This window comes from Calliphora vicina, chromosome 1 (assembly GCF_958450345.1).
Source record: "Calliphora vicina chromosome 1, idCalVici1.1, whole genome shotgun sequence".
Lineage (NCBI taxonomy): Eukaryota > Metazoa > Arthropoda > Insecta > Diptera > Calliphoridae > Calliphora > Calliphora vicina.
Window position 1 is genome coordinate 12,794,379 of NC_088780.1, and position 20,572 is coordinate 12,814,950.

General features: G+C 28.8%; 1 protein-coding gene across 1 annotated transcript in view; it reads left to right on the forward strand.

Annotated features, from left to right (window-relative positions):
- The window catches only part of ss (spineless), a 134,477-nt gene that overhangs the window by 99,529 nt on the left and 14,376 nt on the right, over positions 1-20,572 (forward strand). Inside the window, exon 4 of the mRNA XM_065498719.1 lies at positions 12,952-13,041. Within this exon, the coding sequence (XP_065354791.1) occupies positions 12,952-13,041 (90 nt within the window). The remainder of the gene's footprint in view (positions 1-12,951; positions 13,042-20,572) is intronic.

A 20,572-nucleotide genomic window follows, 5' to 3' on the forward strand; every position in this document is an offset into this window, starting at 1 on the left:
TGACGATCCTCAACAATTTCGTGCAGGAGAGAATGAGAAAATTGGAAATCAATGAAACACAATCTAGTCTATTAGGGAGTTTTATCATCAAAAATCAAATTATTAGACTTTTTTGAAAGAAATGATCATAAATCTCTTGTGAGTTTTGAAAAGCTAGCCCCTCTCCGTTAATAACACTCTTTTTAATTGCTGTTTATTGCCGTTCATAGTTTATGTATGTCTGCCTGCCTGAAAAGATGGTGGTAAATAATACCTCAACATTATTAAACATCCGCTTAAAAAAAAAAGATCATCACGAGGAGTTCAAAGCTAAGAGAGGGAGAGAGAGAAAAGAAACACAACCAAACTGATCTCAACAGTTTTGAGTCTGTGCTGTTGTGCGGTTTTCCGTCTGTGATCTTTATGATGATTATTGATGAGTTGGTGAGCTTGTGAGGAAATGCCCCTTAGGCTTGATGACAATGCCATATCCTTTAATACTTCCATATAAACAACCATGTGAGATACTGATATTCAACACACAGAGAGACTGAACGATCGCAGCCAAAGTTTTTTTTTTTGTTGAGATTTAACACTGATGCATTTTAAATTATGACGCCACTTAACATTTTATGATCATCTACTAAATTGTATATAATAAAGCTGGAGAGCAGGAAGGGAGGAAGGGGGAAAAGAAAAAAAGTATCAGTGAACTGTTGCAGAGCTGGGGCGTTAATGATCCATGCTGTGCGTTTATTATCATAAGCCAGCTTTTGCTTTTGATTTCTTTGTAAAATTCTTTTTTTTGTAGTTTAATTTCAGGCAAATGCGTGTGGTTTTGCTTTAAAAAAATTCTTATTGTAGCTTTTGGCTCATTTGTCTACTTCACCAGTTGTGTCCTCCCCTTTAGAGAGGTTTTGTGCTGCAATTCACTCATCCATCCACTAGTTATGCACACAATTTGTAGCAGAAAAGTAAAATCCCTCTTAGCGCCCCTCAAACTCAAGTGATATTTAAATACTCAAGTATTAATTGTTCATACTTATTTACTTGGCTTAAGCCCCCTCCCTTCTAGTTTCATTTTATTCTAAATACTACTCGTTTTTTTTTTTGTGAGGCATATTTAATATTCATATTTTATGCTGTTAATTTTAGTTTTTTCTTATTTAAAATAAGAAAAAATTTAAAATTTTACAAATGATCATGTTGTCGTCATTAGGTGTAGATGAAATTTATCTTACAAAGTTGCCAAGTTTAAAACTCCTTTAATATATGTGCGGCCAACCAGTTAGCCAGCCAGCCAACCAGCCGGCCGGCCGACCGTGTGTTTTAATTGTTAAAGGAAATTTATTATTTAATTGTTTATTTTGATCGTTATGGGAATAAACAAGTTATTAATGAAACTCTATAAATATATTCAAAATGAATTCAAAAACAATATTAGCTAAAAGTCCAATTTAACTGTTCTTAATACATATTTGTTTTGCCAAACAAAGGTTTTAGTTGCAGCAACAGAAATCGGTAACTCTAAACAAAATAGGCTCTTCTAGGTTAGAAAATTGAAAGGCCTCTAGCCAGACCATCACATGGAACCTGTTGTTGTTCGAATCATGTTGATAAAGGGAAAGATTTATTTGTCAACCACATTTGAAATACATTTGAGAATAAGGTTTGAGAAAAATTTTAATTCGCAAAGTGAAAATAAACTCTACTTTTTATTGATCAAATCAAGTAGCAGTATTTGTTATTTGAGAAAGGAAATGATTTATTAGTTATTCACATTTGAAATACACTGGAGAATAAGGTTTGAGAAAAATTTGAGAACATTTGGAGAAAAATTGTATTTATTTAAATACCATTTAAATGAATTGGCGACAAATGCAATAATATCTAACATTTTTTTTTTCATTTATTTGCCATCTACATTTGAAATACATTTGAGAAAAAAGTTATTTCTCAAATTGAAAATAAACATGCCTTTTTTTGTTGTTCAAATCATGTTGAGAAAGGGAAAGATTTATTTGTGATCCACATTTGAAATACATTTGAGAATAAGGTTTGAGAAAAATATTAATTCTCAAAGTGAAAATAAACTCTACTTTTTATTGCTCAAATCATGTTACAGCATGTGATATTTGAGAAAGGGAAAAAATTATTTGTTATTCACATTTGAAATACACTGGAGACTACAACTTGAAAACAGTTTGAGAATAATTGGAGAAAATTAGTAGTTCTTTAAATAAAACTTGAGTGACTTGGCGACAAATTCAATAATGTCCTACATTTTTTTTTCATTTATTTGCCATTCACATTTGAGAAAAAAACTATTTCTCAAACTGAAAATAAACTTCACTTTTTTTGTTGTTCAAATCATGTTGAGAAAGTGAAAGATTTATTTGTTATTCACATTTGAAATACATTTGAGAATAAGGTTTGAGATAAATATTAATTCTCAAACTCTACTTTTTATTGATTAAATATTGTTATAACGTTAAATATTTAAGGAAGTTATCAATTTCAAATCATGCTCATAAATTAAGGATTTTTTTTATAAAAAAAACAATTTTTTTTCCTGTTTTCCCAAATTTCTTTTGATTTCATGTTAATAAGGTGCGAAAACAATTAAAGTTTTTTTTTTAATATTTTGAAAAATAAATTTATGAAACCCACCATTATTATTAAACAAGCTAAATAAGCAACATGTTTAAATAAATTTAACAATATTGGCTTGAATTAAACATAATGTTTATGATTTTAATAAAATTAAATGATTTTTTTTGGTTTTGTTAACAACAAATCTAATGTAACAAGGTGGCTTACAGCATAAATAACATACAAAATTCTTTCGGTTTAAAAACATTTAAATGTTGGTTGATAACCCAGCAGAAAAATCAAAAACATTAGACACATTCAAGAAATCATTCACTAAATCACTTATTGATTATTTAAAGCAATGTTTAATGAAAACAGACATGATCAAACATGAATAAGCACGATTTTGCATGAAATATATTGAGCTAATGAAACATTTGTAAACAAGAGTGTGATTAAAAGAGCCTTGTCAGGGGAATGAAGTAATTTTTTTCAAATAGAAATTCCATTACTTTTTCACTTCCTAGGAAGTTGTTGTGCTGTTTTTTGCTGGGTTGCAATATTTAAACTAAAACCACATTATGACTTGTGAGATACATGTGGCAGATTAAGTGTTAAATAATTTTTCATTTGTCCATTTGTCTGTGTCCGTTGTCCAAGTGTCGTTTTTAAGCATCTGTAAATAAATTAAAATTGATTTTAAAATGCATTTTTTTGTTCTTTTCAAATCTCTTAAAGTTTTTGGTGTTTTTTTGTAGTTTATTTTTATGGCTTAAAGCAGTGGTGGCTTTTAGTATGTGTTAATTGTTGAAAATCATGCGAATTTATACATATTAATAAATAAATATATAAATTTATCTAGGTTTTTTTATAAGCAAAAACTTTATTTTTTATGATGTCTAGTCTGGGCTTTGGTTTGGCTTGGTTTTTCATTTTCTTTAAACAAGCAACCGTAAAATGTATAATTTTCGGTTAGTACAACTAACAAATGTAGTTATTAATAATTTTAATAAATATTTATGTTTTGAAAACAGTTAACCATAAATATTAAATAAACTCATACGTGTAAAAACTTTATTTTTTTACTTTACTTTGCTTTGCTACGTTGAAAATCATTCGGCGTTTTTAGCGCCAAAACATGATTATTTTTTTCTTCTTTACTTTACTTTGTTGGCTTTAAAATCATGTATTTTCACGCTCTGGGAATTAGATTTTTTTTTTTCAATTTCATTTATATTTTTTTTCATTATTACTCATCATCTATTAAAGAAATGTTATGAAAAGCTGGCCACAAATATTGTAATATTATAAGACGATTAAATCGTTGCTTTGCTGTTAAAACAGGAAAAAAAATTGTTTCAATTTAATCTTGAAATAGATCAAAAATGGTCTTGGCAAAGTCGTCGGGGATATCAGTTACAACAGGTTGCTGTAGGATTTGAATTTCTTAGCAATTTGCTTCACAGATAAGATAAGAAAAGTTGCGGGAAAAATTTATTTTGGTTTAAAATGTGTCATCGGAAAGTTTAGTGAACTTTTTAATAGCAGATGCTATAAGTGAGAAATGTAAAATTTACTAACAAAAAAAAAATCAGTTAAAAAATTTTCTTTCTTAATTTTTGTGAAGTTTTTGTCTCAGAATTTGAAATAATATTGAGCATAATTTGAAATTGATAACTTCTTAAAATTTCAAAGGTTGTAATATGTTTTGATCAATCAAAAGTAGAAATTATTTTTTTTTTGAGAATTAATATTTTTCTCAAACCTTATTCCCAAATGTGAATGACAAAAAAATCATTCCATTTCTCGAATATCAAATGTTGTAGCATGATTTGATCAATAAAAAGTAGAGTTTATTTTCAATTTGAGAATTAATATTTTTCTCAAACCTTATTCTCAAATGTATTTCAAATGTGTTTAACAAATAAATCTTTCCCTTTATCCACATGAATTTAACAACAAAAAAAGGGAAGTTTATTTTCAATTTGAGAAACAGCTTTTTTCTCCAATGTATTTCAAATGTGAATAACAAATAAATCATAACCATTCTCAAATATCGATCATTGGAACATGATTTAATCAATAAAAAGTAGAAATTATTTTCAATTTGAGAATTAATAATTTTCTCAAACCTTATTCTCAAATATATTTCAAATGTGTTTAACAAATAAATCTTTTCCTTTCTCAACAAGATTTAAACAACATAAAAAGGATTTTTTTTTCAATTTGAGAAATATCTTTTTTCTCCAATGTATTTCAAATGTGAATAACAAATAAATCATAACCTTTCTCAAATATCAAACGTTGGAACATGATTTAATCAATAAAAACTAGAATTTATTTTCACTTTGAGATTTAATATTTTTCTCAAACCTTATTCTCAAATGTATTTCAAATGTGTTTAACAAATAAATCTTTCCCTTTATCCACATGAATTGAACAACAAAAAAAGGGAAGTTTATTTTCAATTTGAGAAATAGCTTTTTTCTCCAATGTATTTCAAATGTGAATAACAAATAAATCATTATATTTCTCGGATATCAAATGTTGTAGCATTATTTGATCAATAAAAAGTAGAAAATATTTACAATTTGAGAATTAATATTTTTCTCAAACCTTGTTTTCAAATGTTGATCACATATAAATCTTTCCCTTTCTCAACATGATTTGAACAACAAAAAATAGAAATTTATTTTCAATTTGAAAAATAGCTTTATTCTCAAATGTATTTCAAAGGTGGATGTCAAATAAAAGAAACAAATTTAAGACATTTTTGAATTTGTCAAACGTTGGAACATGATTTAATCAATAAAAAGTAGGGTTTATTTTCATATTGAGAATTAATATTTTTCTCAAACCTTATTCTCAAAGGTATTTCAAATGTGGATCACATATAAATCTTTCCCTTTCTCAACATGATTTGATCAACTAAAAATAGAATTTTATTTTCAATTTGAGAAATAGCTTTTTTCTCAAATGTATTTCAAAAGTGAATGGCAAATAAATGAAAAAATGTAAGACATTATTGAATTTGTCACTTAAGTTTTACTTAAATTGTCCATCCTGCCTTATTCTCCAGTGTATTTCAAATGTGAATAACAAATTAATCTTTCCCTTTCTCAGTTATCAAACGTTACAACATAATTTAATCAATAAAAGGTAGAGTTTATTTTCTGTTTGAGAATTAATAATTTTCTCAAATTGTTCTCAAGCCTTATTCTCAAATGTGGATGACAAATAAAACTTTCCCTTTTGTCATCATGATTTGAACAATAAAAAAAGGGAAGTTTATTATCAATTTGAGAAATATATTTTTTCTCGAATTGGTCTCAAACCTAATTCTCAAATGTATTTCAAATGCGGATGGCATTTGAATTTGTCGCCATATCGCTTAAGTTGTATTTAATGAAAACTATTTTTCTACAATTCTTCTCAAACTGTTTTCAAGCCTTATTCTCCAGTGCATTTCAAATATGAATAACAAATAAATTATAACTTTTCTCAAATATCAAACATTATAACATGATTTGTTCAATAAAAATTAGAGTTTATTTTCACTTTGAGAATTAAAATTTTTCTCAAACCTTATTCTCAAATGTATTTCAAATGTGGTTGACAAATAAATCTTTCCCTTTCTCAACATGATATGAGCAACAACAAAAGTTAAGTTTATTTTCATTATGAGAAATACTATTTTTCTCCAATTTTTCTCAAACTGTTTTCAAGCCCTATTCTCAAATGTATTTCTAATGTGAATAACAATTAAATGATTCTCTTTCTCAACAAGATTTGAACAACAAAAAAAGTGAAGTTTATTTAAAATTTGAGATATAACTTTTTTCTCAAATGTGGATTCCAAATAAATGAAAAATTTTAAGACATTTTTGAATTTGTTGCCATGCCACTTAAGTTGTATTTAAAGAAATACTATTTTTCTCAAACTGTTTTCAAGCCTTATTCTCCAGTGCATTTCAAATATGAATAACAAATAAATCTTTCCCTTTCTCAAATATCAAATGCTGTAGCATGATTTTTTCAATAAAAAGTAGAGTTTATTTTCACTTTGAGAATTAATATTTTTCTCAAACCTTATTCTCAAATGTGTTTAACAAATAAATCTTTCTCTTTCTCAACAAGATTTGAACAGCAACAAAGAAAAGTAAAGTTTATTTTCAGTTTGAGAAATAGCTTCTTTCTCAAATGTGGCTGGAAATTAAATGGAAAACTGAAATTTTTCTCAAATTGCTCTCAAACCTTATTCTCAAAAATGTTGTGGTTATCTTTAAACTAATTTTATTTAGCTCTCATTAAACAACCCTCGCTTTTTTTTGAATTTATAATAATAATTTTTTCTTGGCTACTGTATTGTTTTAACTATAACAAATATTTTACCGCCCCCAGCTTATAAGATTAATCATTCGTACAATATTTGAAAGCAAATCATTGATTTAAACTAAATGTAAAGTTTTAATGAATGAATAAATTCCTATCTATCCCTTTTACTCTCATTACGATCGTGAGCATTATCAATGTTGAAAGTAATTACTTGGATGTTGGATCATTCTAGTCTTAAACTACTTACATTAATACTTGAACACAAGTAAAAATGTGCTGCTTAGAGCTGCTGTGGGTCATTATATGTAACTACCTGATCGTGTGTTTGATCGGTTGGTCGGTCTGTTTGTGTCAGTTAGCCCAGGAAATGAGAGCTAATTAAATCAATGATTCTGTTTTTTGTTTTTTTTTTTTGTACTGATCTGCTTTTATTTTATTGTTTCTTGAGTTTTATTCATTCATTTATTACAATTCTACGTTTGTTTCTCTTCTTGTCAATGTGATTTGTTAACAGGTTCTTCTTTTGTTATTATTCTTCATTTAAATCATGAATGAATTCATAATTTCTGTTGTTGGTTGGTTTAAATCTGATTTGATTTGAAATTGTTAAACAAATGTATGTCAGTCAGTTCTCTCATCATCATCAGTTTTGTGTCTTTTTCTTTTTTTTTTTTTGATATCATCTTAAATTGTTCATAATTATAGTTTTCAAATATATTTTGAGTATTTTCTTCTTTGGTTTTTGGTTGTTAAGGAAAAGGTTTAATTTCATGTAAACTACCAGTTTTACACATTCCTAATTACATTTTAAATATTTGTTTCATTTGTTTTCTTACTTATTCAAGTACTGTCTTGTAGTTTTATTTGTTTGACTGCTTTGATTTCTTCGTAAGTTTAATGAGTTTTTAATTTTCCAAACAAAAATGTTAGAAATTTTTGAATTTTTTTTTTAAGAAACAGGAAGTAGAAGGCGCCTTCTTTTGGGAGACTGTAATGGATTATAAATCTGTGCTTAAATTTGTTGTTTGTGGGTCAGTTTCAAATAACTTTTCTCCCTTCCTTCGAATATGTCCAGTTAAAGTGATGTATAGTATTTTTGAATTGCATTCAAACTCGAATAAATATTTCATCAGTCATAGCTAACTGTCAAATTAAGTTATGAGTTTTGCCATGTTCTAAAATCTAACCGAACCTGCAAATTATTTTCAAAAGCTTTTTCATGTTTTTCTTTACAAAAACTTCCTCTTTTACATATTTTAATTATAACTTTACAATGTTTGCTATTATTTTCTATTAGCATTTAGATGCAATAATTATATACAGCTACAATATCTCTCTCTCTCTGTATTAAATGTATAATTTATAATTATAAGATGATGCGTTCAAAACTTTTTATTTAAAATTTTCATAAATGCAACTTTGTTGCAAATTATTATTTATAAATGAAATTACAATGAAATTTAAATCATAATTTACGTACTGATTATTTAATAAATTAACCGTTTAATAGGAAAACAATTATTAATGAGATTTTGTTGTTTTGTTATAAAATAACAATAATCAGGAAGCATTTGGAAAAAAAAAACTTAAAATTAATTTAACACGCATCTTAAAAAACCAGAGAGGAGGGAGGGGGAGACATTTAGATAATTCTCTGAAATCTGACCAGACCTGTACCAAACGCAACTGATTCGTTTGAAGCGAGCATTGGCCGAAAAACGCCCCGAATATGAGGCCAGACATGAAACCGTAATATTACATCATGACAACACTCGGCCACATGTTACAATACCTGTTTAAAAGTATTTAAAATGAAGTGGTTGGCAGGTTTTGCCTAACCCGCTTATTAGTCCAGACCTTGCCCTGTCCGACTATTATTTGTTTCGATCGAAGCAGAACGATCGCTCTGGGAAACGCTTCACTTTCTAACATAGTATCCAATATTTACTTGATTTGTTTTTGGCCTTAAAAGATGAGCAGTTCTTTTGGGTCGGAATCCATATGTTGCTAAAAATCTATAAAATTATTTAAGGCTTTTTCCTAAAAAAAATGCATAAAATTCTTTTTCCTAAAAATCTATAAAAAGCTTTTCTTATAAAATCTTAAAAAGACTAATGGAAGCTTTCACCTAAAATGCTAAGAATGCTTTTAACTAAAAAGTTATAGAGCTTTTTTTTAAAAAAATATATAAAAAGCTTTTTCTAAAAACCTATGGAAAGCTTTTATCCAAAAAGCTATAGAAAGCTTTTTTCTAAAAATCAATACAAATTTTTTATTAAAAGCTTTTTCCTAAAAATCTCTAAATTATAGATGGCTTTTTCCTAAGAAAAAAATGTATAAAAAACTTTATCCTAAAAAGCTTTTCTTATAAAATATTAGAAAGACTACGGAAAGCTTTCATCCAAAATGCTAAGAATGATTTTACCTAAAAAGTTATAGAAAGCTATTTTTTAAAAGAATATATAAAAAGCTTTTTCTAAAAACATATAGAAAGCTTTTTTCTAAAAATCAATACAAATTTTTTATATAAAGTTATTAAAAGATTTTTCCTAAAAATCTATAAAATTATAGAAAGCTTTTTCCTAAGAAAAAAATGTATAAAAAACTTTTTCCTAAAAATCTTTAAAAAGCTTTTCTTATAAGATCTTAGAAAGACTACATAAAGCTTTCACCTAAAATGCTAAGAATGATTTTACCTAAAACGTTATAGAAGTTTTTTTTCTAAAATCTATAAAAAGCTCATATCTAAACAGCTATAGAAAGCTTTTTTCTAAAAATCAATAAACATTTTTTACATAAATCTTTTTGCCTAAAAATGTTTAAAACATTGCCATCTAAATCTTTTATTCGAAAAAGCTTTTTCTCAAAAAATTTAAAAATACTTTTTTCTAAAATATATTAGAAATTTTTTTAATGGAAAGCTTTTATCTAAAAAGCTATAGAAAGCTTTTTCTAAAAATCAATACAAATTTTTTATATAAAGTTATTAAAAGCATTTTCCTAAAAATTTATAAAATTATAGAAGGCTTTTTCCTACAAAAAAAATGTATAAAAAACTTTTTCCTAAAAATCTATAAAAAGCTTTTCTTATAAAATTTTAAAAATACTACATAAAGCTTTCACCTAAAATGCTAAGATTGATTTTAACTAAAAAGTTATAGAAAGTTTTTTTTTTCTAAAATATATAAAAAGCTTTTTCTAAAAACCTTTGGAAAGCTTTTATCTAAAAAGTTTTTTTCTAAAAATCAATAATAATAATAATTGTTAAAACATTACCTTCTAAATCTTTTTTTCGAATAAGCTTTTTCCCAAAAAATTTAAAAATACTTTTTTCTAAAATATATTAAACAACTTTTTTAAGTAGTAGCAAGCTTTTTTTACAAAAATTCTATAAAAATCTTTTTTTTTTCTAATATGTACTATTAAAAACTTTTAAGAAACAAACTACTTTCTAAATCCTTTTTTCTTAAAAGCTTTTCCCCATACAATTTTAAAAAAGCTTTTACGTTTTCTTATGCTAGCTTTATTCTAAAGAAAAGTTTTTCATAAAAAGCTTTAAAAAAGTTTTTTTTTCTAAAAAGCAATAACAAAGCTCATTGTAAAATGTTGTAAAAAAAAGCATTAAAACCTTTTTTTTTTCATAAAAGTTTACAACAAGCTATATTCTAAAAATTTTTGAAAAACCTTATTTTTAAGAATGTATTAAAAATATTCAGGTCTATTCCTAATCTCACTTTCACCATTCACCGTATTTTTGGAAACATAATTACAACAATATTTATATTGTTACGTTTTAACCTTTTTAAAACGCTGGTTTATTTCCTTTAAATAAACCGGATACTTTTGATTGCAAATAAAAGCCGTTTAGTAGTTTGAAAATTGTAACAACTCTTAATTTATTTAAAATGTACAACAACAGAATTAAATAGTCACTCAATGTTTTTTTATACACGTTTATAAATTCGCAGAAATACAGACACAATTTATAATGTACACGAATTCACTTGAAAAACACAACACACTTTAAGGCACTCAGTTGATGTTTATTCGAAAAGCGTCTCTGATAAACTCACTAACGACTGCAACCTCTGCCACTATTTATAACACTGCCATCTGCACTCTAGATTGTTCTTTAACTGTCTAGAGCTTTCTAATACATACGCCATCTGTGGTGTACTTTCTACAATGTTCTTTAACTGAATATTCGAATTCGAATATACGGTCGCAGCAAACAGCTTTGCCAACTTACGATCAATGGTCAACTGAAAGCTAATAATGCCCACAGATTTGTTACAGTTTGCTATTACAGCACTGCTATTTAATAGCATTATGCTACTTTTAAATCAGCCGTTAAAATCGTTATATCTGAATTTGAATTCAAGTACAATTTCGTAACAATATTAAACACAGTTTATAAAATCATATAATTAAGGTTAAAAAAATCACGTGTAAATATTTGTAATTAGAAATGCTGAGGAAATTGTATAATATTGTTGTAATTATGCTTCCAAAAATACGGTGAATGGTGAAAGTGAAAACAGAAATAGCCCTGATTATCTTTTATAATAAAATATATTTCATAACAAGTAAGAATCTATATTCGCTTGTGCCGAATCTTATGTACCCTTCACCAAATTATACTTCAAAATAAAAATTTTAAATATTTTTAGGTAAACAAAATTTATTTTTGTTTTCATTTTTTGTAAAAAAAAATTTCGAATTGTTTTTTTAACAAGTAAGAGAGCTATATTCGGCTGTGCCGAATCGTATATAACCTTCACCAATTTATACTTTAAAATAAATTTTTTTAGGTAAACAAAATTAATTTTTTTTTTAATTGTTTTTCAATTTATTTTTTTTTTGAAATTGTTTTTCAATTTTATTTAAAAAAAGTTTTTTCCAAATTTTTTTTTTAAATTTTTTTTTTTTGGAAAAAAATTTATGACAAAAAAAATTTTTTGTTAAAAAACAAATTCGGGTTAAAAAATATTTTTCCCGATTTTGAGCCATTGTAGGTCCAACTTACTATAGCCTTATCTACATCGTTGCAATGGACTTTGAAATATCTATCATTAGATATCCATATTGTCTATATTAATGACTTAGTAATCCAGATATAGGCAAAAATTGGTCAAAAATCGAGGTTATCCCGGTTTTTTGCTCATATCTCCGTTATTTATGGACCGATTTTAAATAGCAAACTTCTCGAAAGCATGTCTGACAGAATTATTGAAGATATGGATCCCGAAGATATCTGGGGTCTTCAGAAAATTGATTTCAACAGACAGACGGACAGACAGACGGACATGGCTTAATCGACTCCGCTATCTATTAGGATCCAGAATATATATACTTTATAGGGTCGGAAATGAAAAATGTAGAAATTACAAACGGAATGACAAACTTATATATACCGTTCTCACGAAGGTGAAGGGTATAAAAATTTTTTAAATTTTAAAAAGTTTGTTTTTAAAATTTTTTTTTGGATTTTTTTTTAAATTTTAGCGAAAAAAAACTTTTGGTGAAAAAAAATTCGGGTTAAAAAAATATTTTTAACCCGATTTTGACCCATTGTAGGTCCAACTTACTATTATGGTCTTATATACGTCTTTGCAAAGGTCTTTGAAATATCTATCATTAGATATCCATATTATTTCTATTAATGACTTAATAATCCAGATATAGGTCAAAAATCGAGGTTGTCCTGGTTTTTCCTTATATCTCAGCCATTTGTAGACCGATTTTCTCGATTTTAAATAGCAACCGAGCCGGAAGAATTCCGGAGATATTCATGTATGAATCGTGTATATATGTAAGTTATTTGATGGATTCGGATTGATTTCAACAGACGGACATGGCTTAATCAACTCCGCTATCTATTAGGATCCAGAATATATATACTTTATAGGGTCGGAAAAGTTAATTATTAAATTAACTTATATATACCCTTCTCTTGAAAGTCAAGGGCATAAAAAACAATTGTTTCCTTAAAAAGTATTTATTTATTTCTAATAATATCTTTTAATTTCTCTGTTTCATTTACAGGCTTTAAATGGTTTTCTCATGATACTCACCTGTGATGGCGAAGTATTTTTTGCCACCCACAGTATTGAAAGTTATTTGGGGTTTCATCAGGTAAGTTATATGCCAAAAATAAACATATACAGCCCAATTATGAATAAAAAATCCCTGGGAGTTTTTTCCCCTTTCCTATTTTCAACATTGAAATTTGAATAGGAAAAATACATCTAGCAAATTGTCTCTAATATTATCAAACTTGCAACAGTTGCATCAAACTGATTCAAGTTGCAAAAAATATAAATTCGATTTTATCAAAGAAAACTAGATCAAACAAGAAATGTCTCTAATGCTATCAAACTTGCAACAGTTGCATCAAACTATTTAAAGTTGCATCACACTACATTCAGTTTGATGAATCTAAAAAAAATACTATTTAACAAGCAAATGGTCATTGATGTCTATAATTTGTTATTGATTTCTTATTCCTTTTCCTTTAATATCAAGTATGTAAAACTAGGCTCTTAATTTCAAACTTCTAATGTCTGTTATCAAATTCAAACTTTATTTTTCATCTTCTAAAAACTTCAAACGCGCCATAAAATTAAATCAATTTGTGGAAAGAACAGCCAAAATCGGTAAACGATTTTAAAATAAGAAGATTTGTTCATTTCTATTACATTCCGAAGCTTGTCCAACTATCTTCTGTTGCATCAAACTAAAAGGAGTTGCATCATACTAAAACTTAATAATCATTGGGTTTTTTCCGAAATTAACTGAGAGTCTCAAATAGTTCAGTGTTATTGCATCTATTTGGTTTTGAATTCAACTATAAACAGGAGGGCATTTGAATTCATTAAACTTTAACTGGTTGCATCATACTGCTTTTGGGGATTAACAAAGCAATTCAAAGTAGAAATTATATAAAAAAACAACATCAATTCCCAAAAGAACATCAAAAGCACTTGAGAGTTATGAAAATAATAAGATTTTTTAAATTCTATTAGACTTCCAAAGCTTGTCAAACTATTTTAAGTTGCATCAAACTAAAACTAGTTGCATCATACCAAAAATATACAAAACAAACTTTGAAGTTTAAATAATGAAGTCATAAAACCTAAATTGAATTCATTTCAAGTATGTCCACGAAGAAGCCTGAATTCTTAACATTATATAGGAGAATTTACCTAAATTTCATAAAATTCTTGTGAATAAATTTCACAAAATTTTAGTTCATATTCCAATGAACCCTTTGCTGGCCAAAAGTTTCTTTCAAATGATACATTTATATTTCATATTTCTTCGTTTTCATTTGTTTAACTTTCTTATCAATAAACAAACATCTTTAATAAACATTTGTATAAAACTCTTTAATATGAAATCGCTTTCAATAACCAGAAGTAGAAGAGCAAATACTGTTCAACCTGTTTTCTTATATTATTCAATATTTTTATAGCCTTCACTATGAACTGAAAGGGTTGCAGTATTAGTTTGTCATTTCATTTGTATTTAATTCAAAATTTATATTCTGGTTCCCTATAGTTTGAGGAGTTGATTTAAGAACGTTCGTCAGTCAGTTGAAATCATTTTTCCAAAAGCCCCTGAAGAACATATTATTAGGAAATTGCACTATCAATTTGAATTTAACGATCTGTAGCAACTGCTTGCAACATTCATCAGGTTTATAAACATTTCTATCAGTAGAAACTTCTAGTTATCAACAATGTTGAGAACACGCTGTTATTAACATTGTTTGTAACTGTTAAAGCTGCTAAAAGCTCTAGAAATAGAACATTCTAGTTTTGTCCGTTAGATAATTCATGAAACTACTAGAAGATGGCACTGTTTATATAAATAACTAGCATATTACCCATATTTCTATGTCCATTATTACAGAAAATTCAAAAAGGTACCATTAGAATATAGAAAAAGTACCAAAAAGCAGCCACTTGTGGATTCCCACCCACTCGGGCCCATGTAAGCTTTATTTCATGTTTCTAGGTTCATTGGTGAAGAAATTACAAAAAGTACCATTCGAATAAAGAAAAAGTACCAAAAAGTTTTCCCCTAGAATTCTCATTCACTTAGGACCATATATGCTTAATTTCATGTTTCTCAGTGCATTGTTATAGAAAATTCAAAAAAGTACCATTAGAAGAACAAAAAAGTACCTATAGTTCAGTTCACACATTTTGGTACCTAAATATTATCCCCTATTCCTAACACTAACTTCATTTAGAAGCATATCAGCTAACTTTAATGTCGATAAGTGAAATAATTTAAAATATTAAAAAAAGTACCATTAGGAGAAAAGTACCAATTTCCCTTTTCCTCCTTGAACACCCCTCAAATTTGAAATTTAAAAATATTTCATTTTGCAAAAGTTGTTTATGCTACAAACATGTCTCAATCGATTAAAATCTGTGTTAATGTACTTAAGAAAAAATATGTTTTAAAAAAAATACCAAATTGTTTACCCGGATTTGGCCCAATATTACACCTATTCACTCGAGTTCCAAATAACACCCTGTTAATTAATTTATGTTAAAAAAATTATCAAAATTGGCTTAATAATTTCAAATAAAATGTATTTTCCCGGATTTATCCCCTTTTTGGTACCTTTTTTATCCCCATATTTTATTCATATAATTTTCTGTATCGTGGTGGGGAGCTCATAGTAAAATAGTCGTATGTCTATGTCAATTTATAGAAAAACATATTTTATGAAAAAGTACCAAAAATAAACACAATTTTTATCCCTTAAGGGTTCGAATTTCCAAAAAGTACCAAACTTATATTTTTTATTTTTTGATAAGTAAAGAATACGATTTAAAATTTGTTTCTATGTTTATTGGTTTAAAAGATACATAGGGTGTCAAAAAAGTACCAAAATACAGTTTTTACCCGTTTTCTCCCCTAAAAGGTTCGAATTTTGAAAAAGTACGAAACACCTGTCAGCTTATTTTTTGAATAGAGTAACATGCAATTTTAAGTTTTTTTATATCTTTATTAGTTTTGAAGATATACGGTTACTGTATTTACCCGTTTTTACCCCCTAAACTTTCGAATTTCCAAAAATCCCTTCTTTTCGGATCGTTTCGGGGAGGGAGGAACCAACAGTTAAAATTTCATGATTCTAGCTTCAGTCGTTTGGGCTGTGCGATGATGAATCAGTCAGTCAAAATACAGTTTTTACCCGTTTTCTCCCCTAAAAGTTTCGAATTTCGAAAAAGTACGAAACACCTGTCAGCTTATTTTTTGAATGGAGTAACATGCAATTTTAAATTTTTTGGTATCTTTATTAGTTTTGAAGATATAAGGTTACCGAATTTACCCGTTTTTACCCTTTTTTACCCCCTAAACGTTCGAAAGTCAATAACGTTACTCTACACTAACTCCTCTGCCAGTTGCAGAAGAGTTAGTGTATTTTAGGCCCTGTTAGATTTAACATCAACTGTATTACCAGTTTGATTTTAAAGTTTGTAATATAAGTGTGTGTAATAAAAGAAAGTGATTAAATAAATACTGATCGCTTTTATTCGCAATTAAAAGAATTAGATTTATTTAAGGGTAAAAAAACCACCGTTTTAAAAGGTAAAAACATAACAATATGATCCTGAAAGATTCATCAATATGTCAGGTTTATTTCTAATAATTTTGTTATTGAAAATCATGGAAATTGGATCAGTAAAATACACGAAAAATAAATATTTCTTTGCTCTACACTTCACCATAAGCAGTGATCATTTCTTGAAATGGCCCAAGCAACAACTCAACTCAAGAAGGATTTAGATGGGTATTGTTTGCAGAATTTCAATTCCAATAGAAAATTCATTAAGAAGAGTAAACAAAATTCGTTACATTCCTTTAAAAAAAACTTTAACTTTATTCTTGATCAATATTTTTGTTTTTGTTTCCAATAACAAGATCATCCTCAATAGTTTGTCTCTACACAAAGCAATAAATAATAAATCAGTGTTTGAACAGCGGCGGGAGGATTGCGCAATCGCATTGTATTACAATTCTGACTGTTCTGTTCTGTTCTGCAAATGTACGATCATGTGTATGATCTCTAAACGTACAACATTGTAAATGAATCGATCGGCTTTAAAGGAGCTCGCTCACATGTGCACATATATGATGTTGTTTGGTTGGCCTTACGGCAGCCGTGTTAATGTTTGTTTTGCTGGATTTGTTTTTATTTTTTTTTCAGTTGTGTTATGTTTATTATTTACATACAACACATGTGTTTTATATTATTAACTTGTTTTAAAATTATTTTTTTCTAAAAAGATTTGTTCAAAGTAAATTGAGTATTATTTTAAATGGGCTGGGAAATGTGAGGAAAACAAACAAATGAAAGATCGTGTAAAGAAGACCCAATAGGAAAATTGTTGATAGAGAAGCAACAAAATTTAGTAGAAGTATTCCAGAGAAGTATTCTAGGAAACCAACCTAAGGAAGTTAAGTTAGTTTGATAGAACCTTTCGAATCGGTTCCTGCTGCCTCAAACTTCAATTAGTTGTTTTTGTGGGGCTTCAAATCTTCGACTAACTATGCCTTGTTGTATCAAACCTTAGCTGGTTGCATTATACATAACTTGAGTTGATATCTCTTCTGTTTCAATTATACATTCAATCTTAGAGCTGCCTGAAACTAGCGTTCAGTGAGGTTCAAATATGTACTTCAATTAGTTGTTTTTGTGGGGCTTCAAACCTTCGACTAACTATGCCTTGTTGCATCAAACCTTAACTGGTTTCATCATACATAACTTGAGTTGATATCTCTTCTGTTGTAATTATACATTCAATCTTAGAGCTGCCTGAAACTAGCGTTCGATGAGGTTCAAATTACACATCATGTACTCCAAGGAATAATATTCAAATATGATTAATATCTTTAAGAGGTTTCAGTTAACTCCACATATACAATTTCCGATAGAAAACTCTAGAAAAAAAACACTTTTCAAACATGTCAAACTTTAATGTGTTCCATCAAACCTTATCGGGTTGCATCACACTACTTTAAAAGCATATCAAACCAGTTATCCTACTGCCCTAGGTAGGAATGCAACTCGAACTGTCGTAAAAAAATCATACCTTTCAAAAATTACTAGAAAACTCCATGAATTTTCAGCATCATGTTTCAAACATTTCAAGCTATGCCAAGTTCCAAGTTTTCCATTCTTAGCTATGACCTTTTCCCATCATTCTGGCCACATATGGATTCCGAGCCAAAAGAACATTTCAACTTTTGAGGCCAAGAACATCAGAATCAAGCCAACATCGGATACTATGTTCCAAAGTCAATCGAAACAAATAATAAACTGACGGGCAACGGTCTGGACTATAGAACGGATGAGGTAAAACTTCCCAACCACTTCATTCTAAATAGTTTTCAACAGGTATTGCAACAAGTGGCCGAGCGTTGTCATGATGGAATATTACGGTTTCATGTCTAGCCGCATGTTGTGTGCGTTTTTCGGCCAATGCTCGCTTCAAACGAATCAGTTGCATTCGCTACAGGTTCCCTGTGATGCTCTGGCCAGATTTCAGCAGCTCATAATTGATAGGAGCCTTTTGCTTCCACCAAATACGGAGAATTACCATAGCGCCATGGATATTTGGATTTGGTATCGATTCGACTGGTTGACCGACCTTCACATAAGATCTCCTTCGCTTCGAATTATCGTAATGACTCCATTTTTCATCGCAAGTAATAATTCGGAGCACAAATGATATAAAATCGTCTTTCAAGGTCTCTCGGCTTCAATTTGTATGGTACCCTGCTTTTGGATGAATCCTGCTACTCTTAAACTTTTTGAAATTGCTGCTTGAGTAGCTAACAATGATTTTGCAAGCTCTTGTTGAGTTAGACAGCAACCTCCTTAGAGTAATGCCTCCAATTCTTGGTCTTCATAAATTTTTGGCTGGCCTGGGCGATATTTGTCTTCCTTGTCAAACTGACCACTTCTGAAGCGTACAAACCATATCTCGCACGTTGAAACCGATGGAACACATTCACCATAAGCTTTGGTGAGCAATAGGTATGCTTGAGCGGCATTTCTTTCAGATTAAAGTAGTTGCATTATTTCCTAATGATTTCTTTAAAAATTGTTCCATCAAACCTCAACTGGTTGCGTCAAACTACCTTTGAAGGATATCAAACCACTTAAAGTTGTATATTCTTGTCTTTACATCAATTCTTGCTGTTTGAGTTGACATCACAGTACTTTAAAATATTCCAAATCTTATTTAAAATGATCCTCTAAAACTGTCACACCATTAAGTTTGACATCAAACATTAACTAGTTGCATCAAACTGCGTTAGAATGATATCCAGCCACTTCAAACTGGATCTGTTTTTCTTAAAAACAAAGCAATGCACTTAATAGATGCAGGATATGTTGAAAGGTTTCTTTAAAACCACGTTATACCACGTCATACCATTTGGTGTTGCATCAAACTACAAACTAGTTACATCACTCTTCTTTTAGGATTCGATATAACCGTTTCCTTCGAAATGTTTGGCAGTCTATCTCTGACATGAATTGAATTGAATCGAACAAATGGCCGAACATTAGAAAAGACTTTGTACAGCTTAAATCCTACTGGATTTTTTTAATCAATCCCCAACTGAAAGCCATCATGAAACTGTTCGCTTCAATGTTTTGAATCCAAGTCTAGACTATGTTTGTCATACCATTTAGAGTTGCATCAAACTACAAATAAGTTGCATCAGTCTTTTACTGGAATAGTATTAAATCGTTGCAAGGGAAACTCCACTCCACTGAATTTATATCGACAATAAATACATGACATGATCTCAAAAGCTTGAAACGGACTACAGACAATATTTTCAAACAACTTCAAGGTTAAACAATAGCAGAGCTTTTATATCTTGTTATTTAAAAAAAAACAAACACTAACTGCAAAGCGTTTTGCTTGTCTGCAGATACACTTAGAGGCTATGGTGGGAATCGAACCCACAACCCTCAGATATATAGGCCAGCTCAATATCGTCGTGTCTGGTTACAACCATAGAGCAAAACTACAAGGAAGAATGGATCGAAACGAACAAATTAAGACGGACCTTGACGAAGCATATATGAGGAATTATGATTGATTCGAAGCGAAGGAATTCAATTGAAAACTGAATCGTTAGATTTAGAGTGACATGCAAAAATTGATGCTAGACTTTGTTCATCACATAACAAAGCTTCTGGAATATTCAAGAACATAATGAAATAGACGGTCTCTTCATTGATTGAACCTATTCATATGTCAAAGTCATGTTGACTCCTAATTTCAACTCAACTTCAAGAATAAAAGCATCGAAAAGAACATATACAAATTAGGACGGACCTTGACGAATCAAATATCTCTCCCTTATGAGGAATTATGATTGAATTGATGGGTAGGAATTCATGAGATTTTAGAGTGACCTGCACAGTTGATACTAGAGTTTGTCCATCATATAACGAAGCTTCAGGAATATTCAAGATCAAATTCCATTCATTGATCGAACCAACTCATATGCCAAAGTCAAGTTCAACTTAACAAGTCCTGTTATTGCTTCAAATGGTCTGACTTATTAAATCAGTATTTCGAGGATTTGTGATAAAAATTTAGTCTAATTGTGTCCTAAA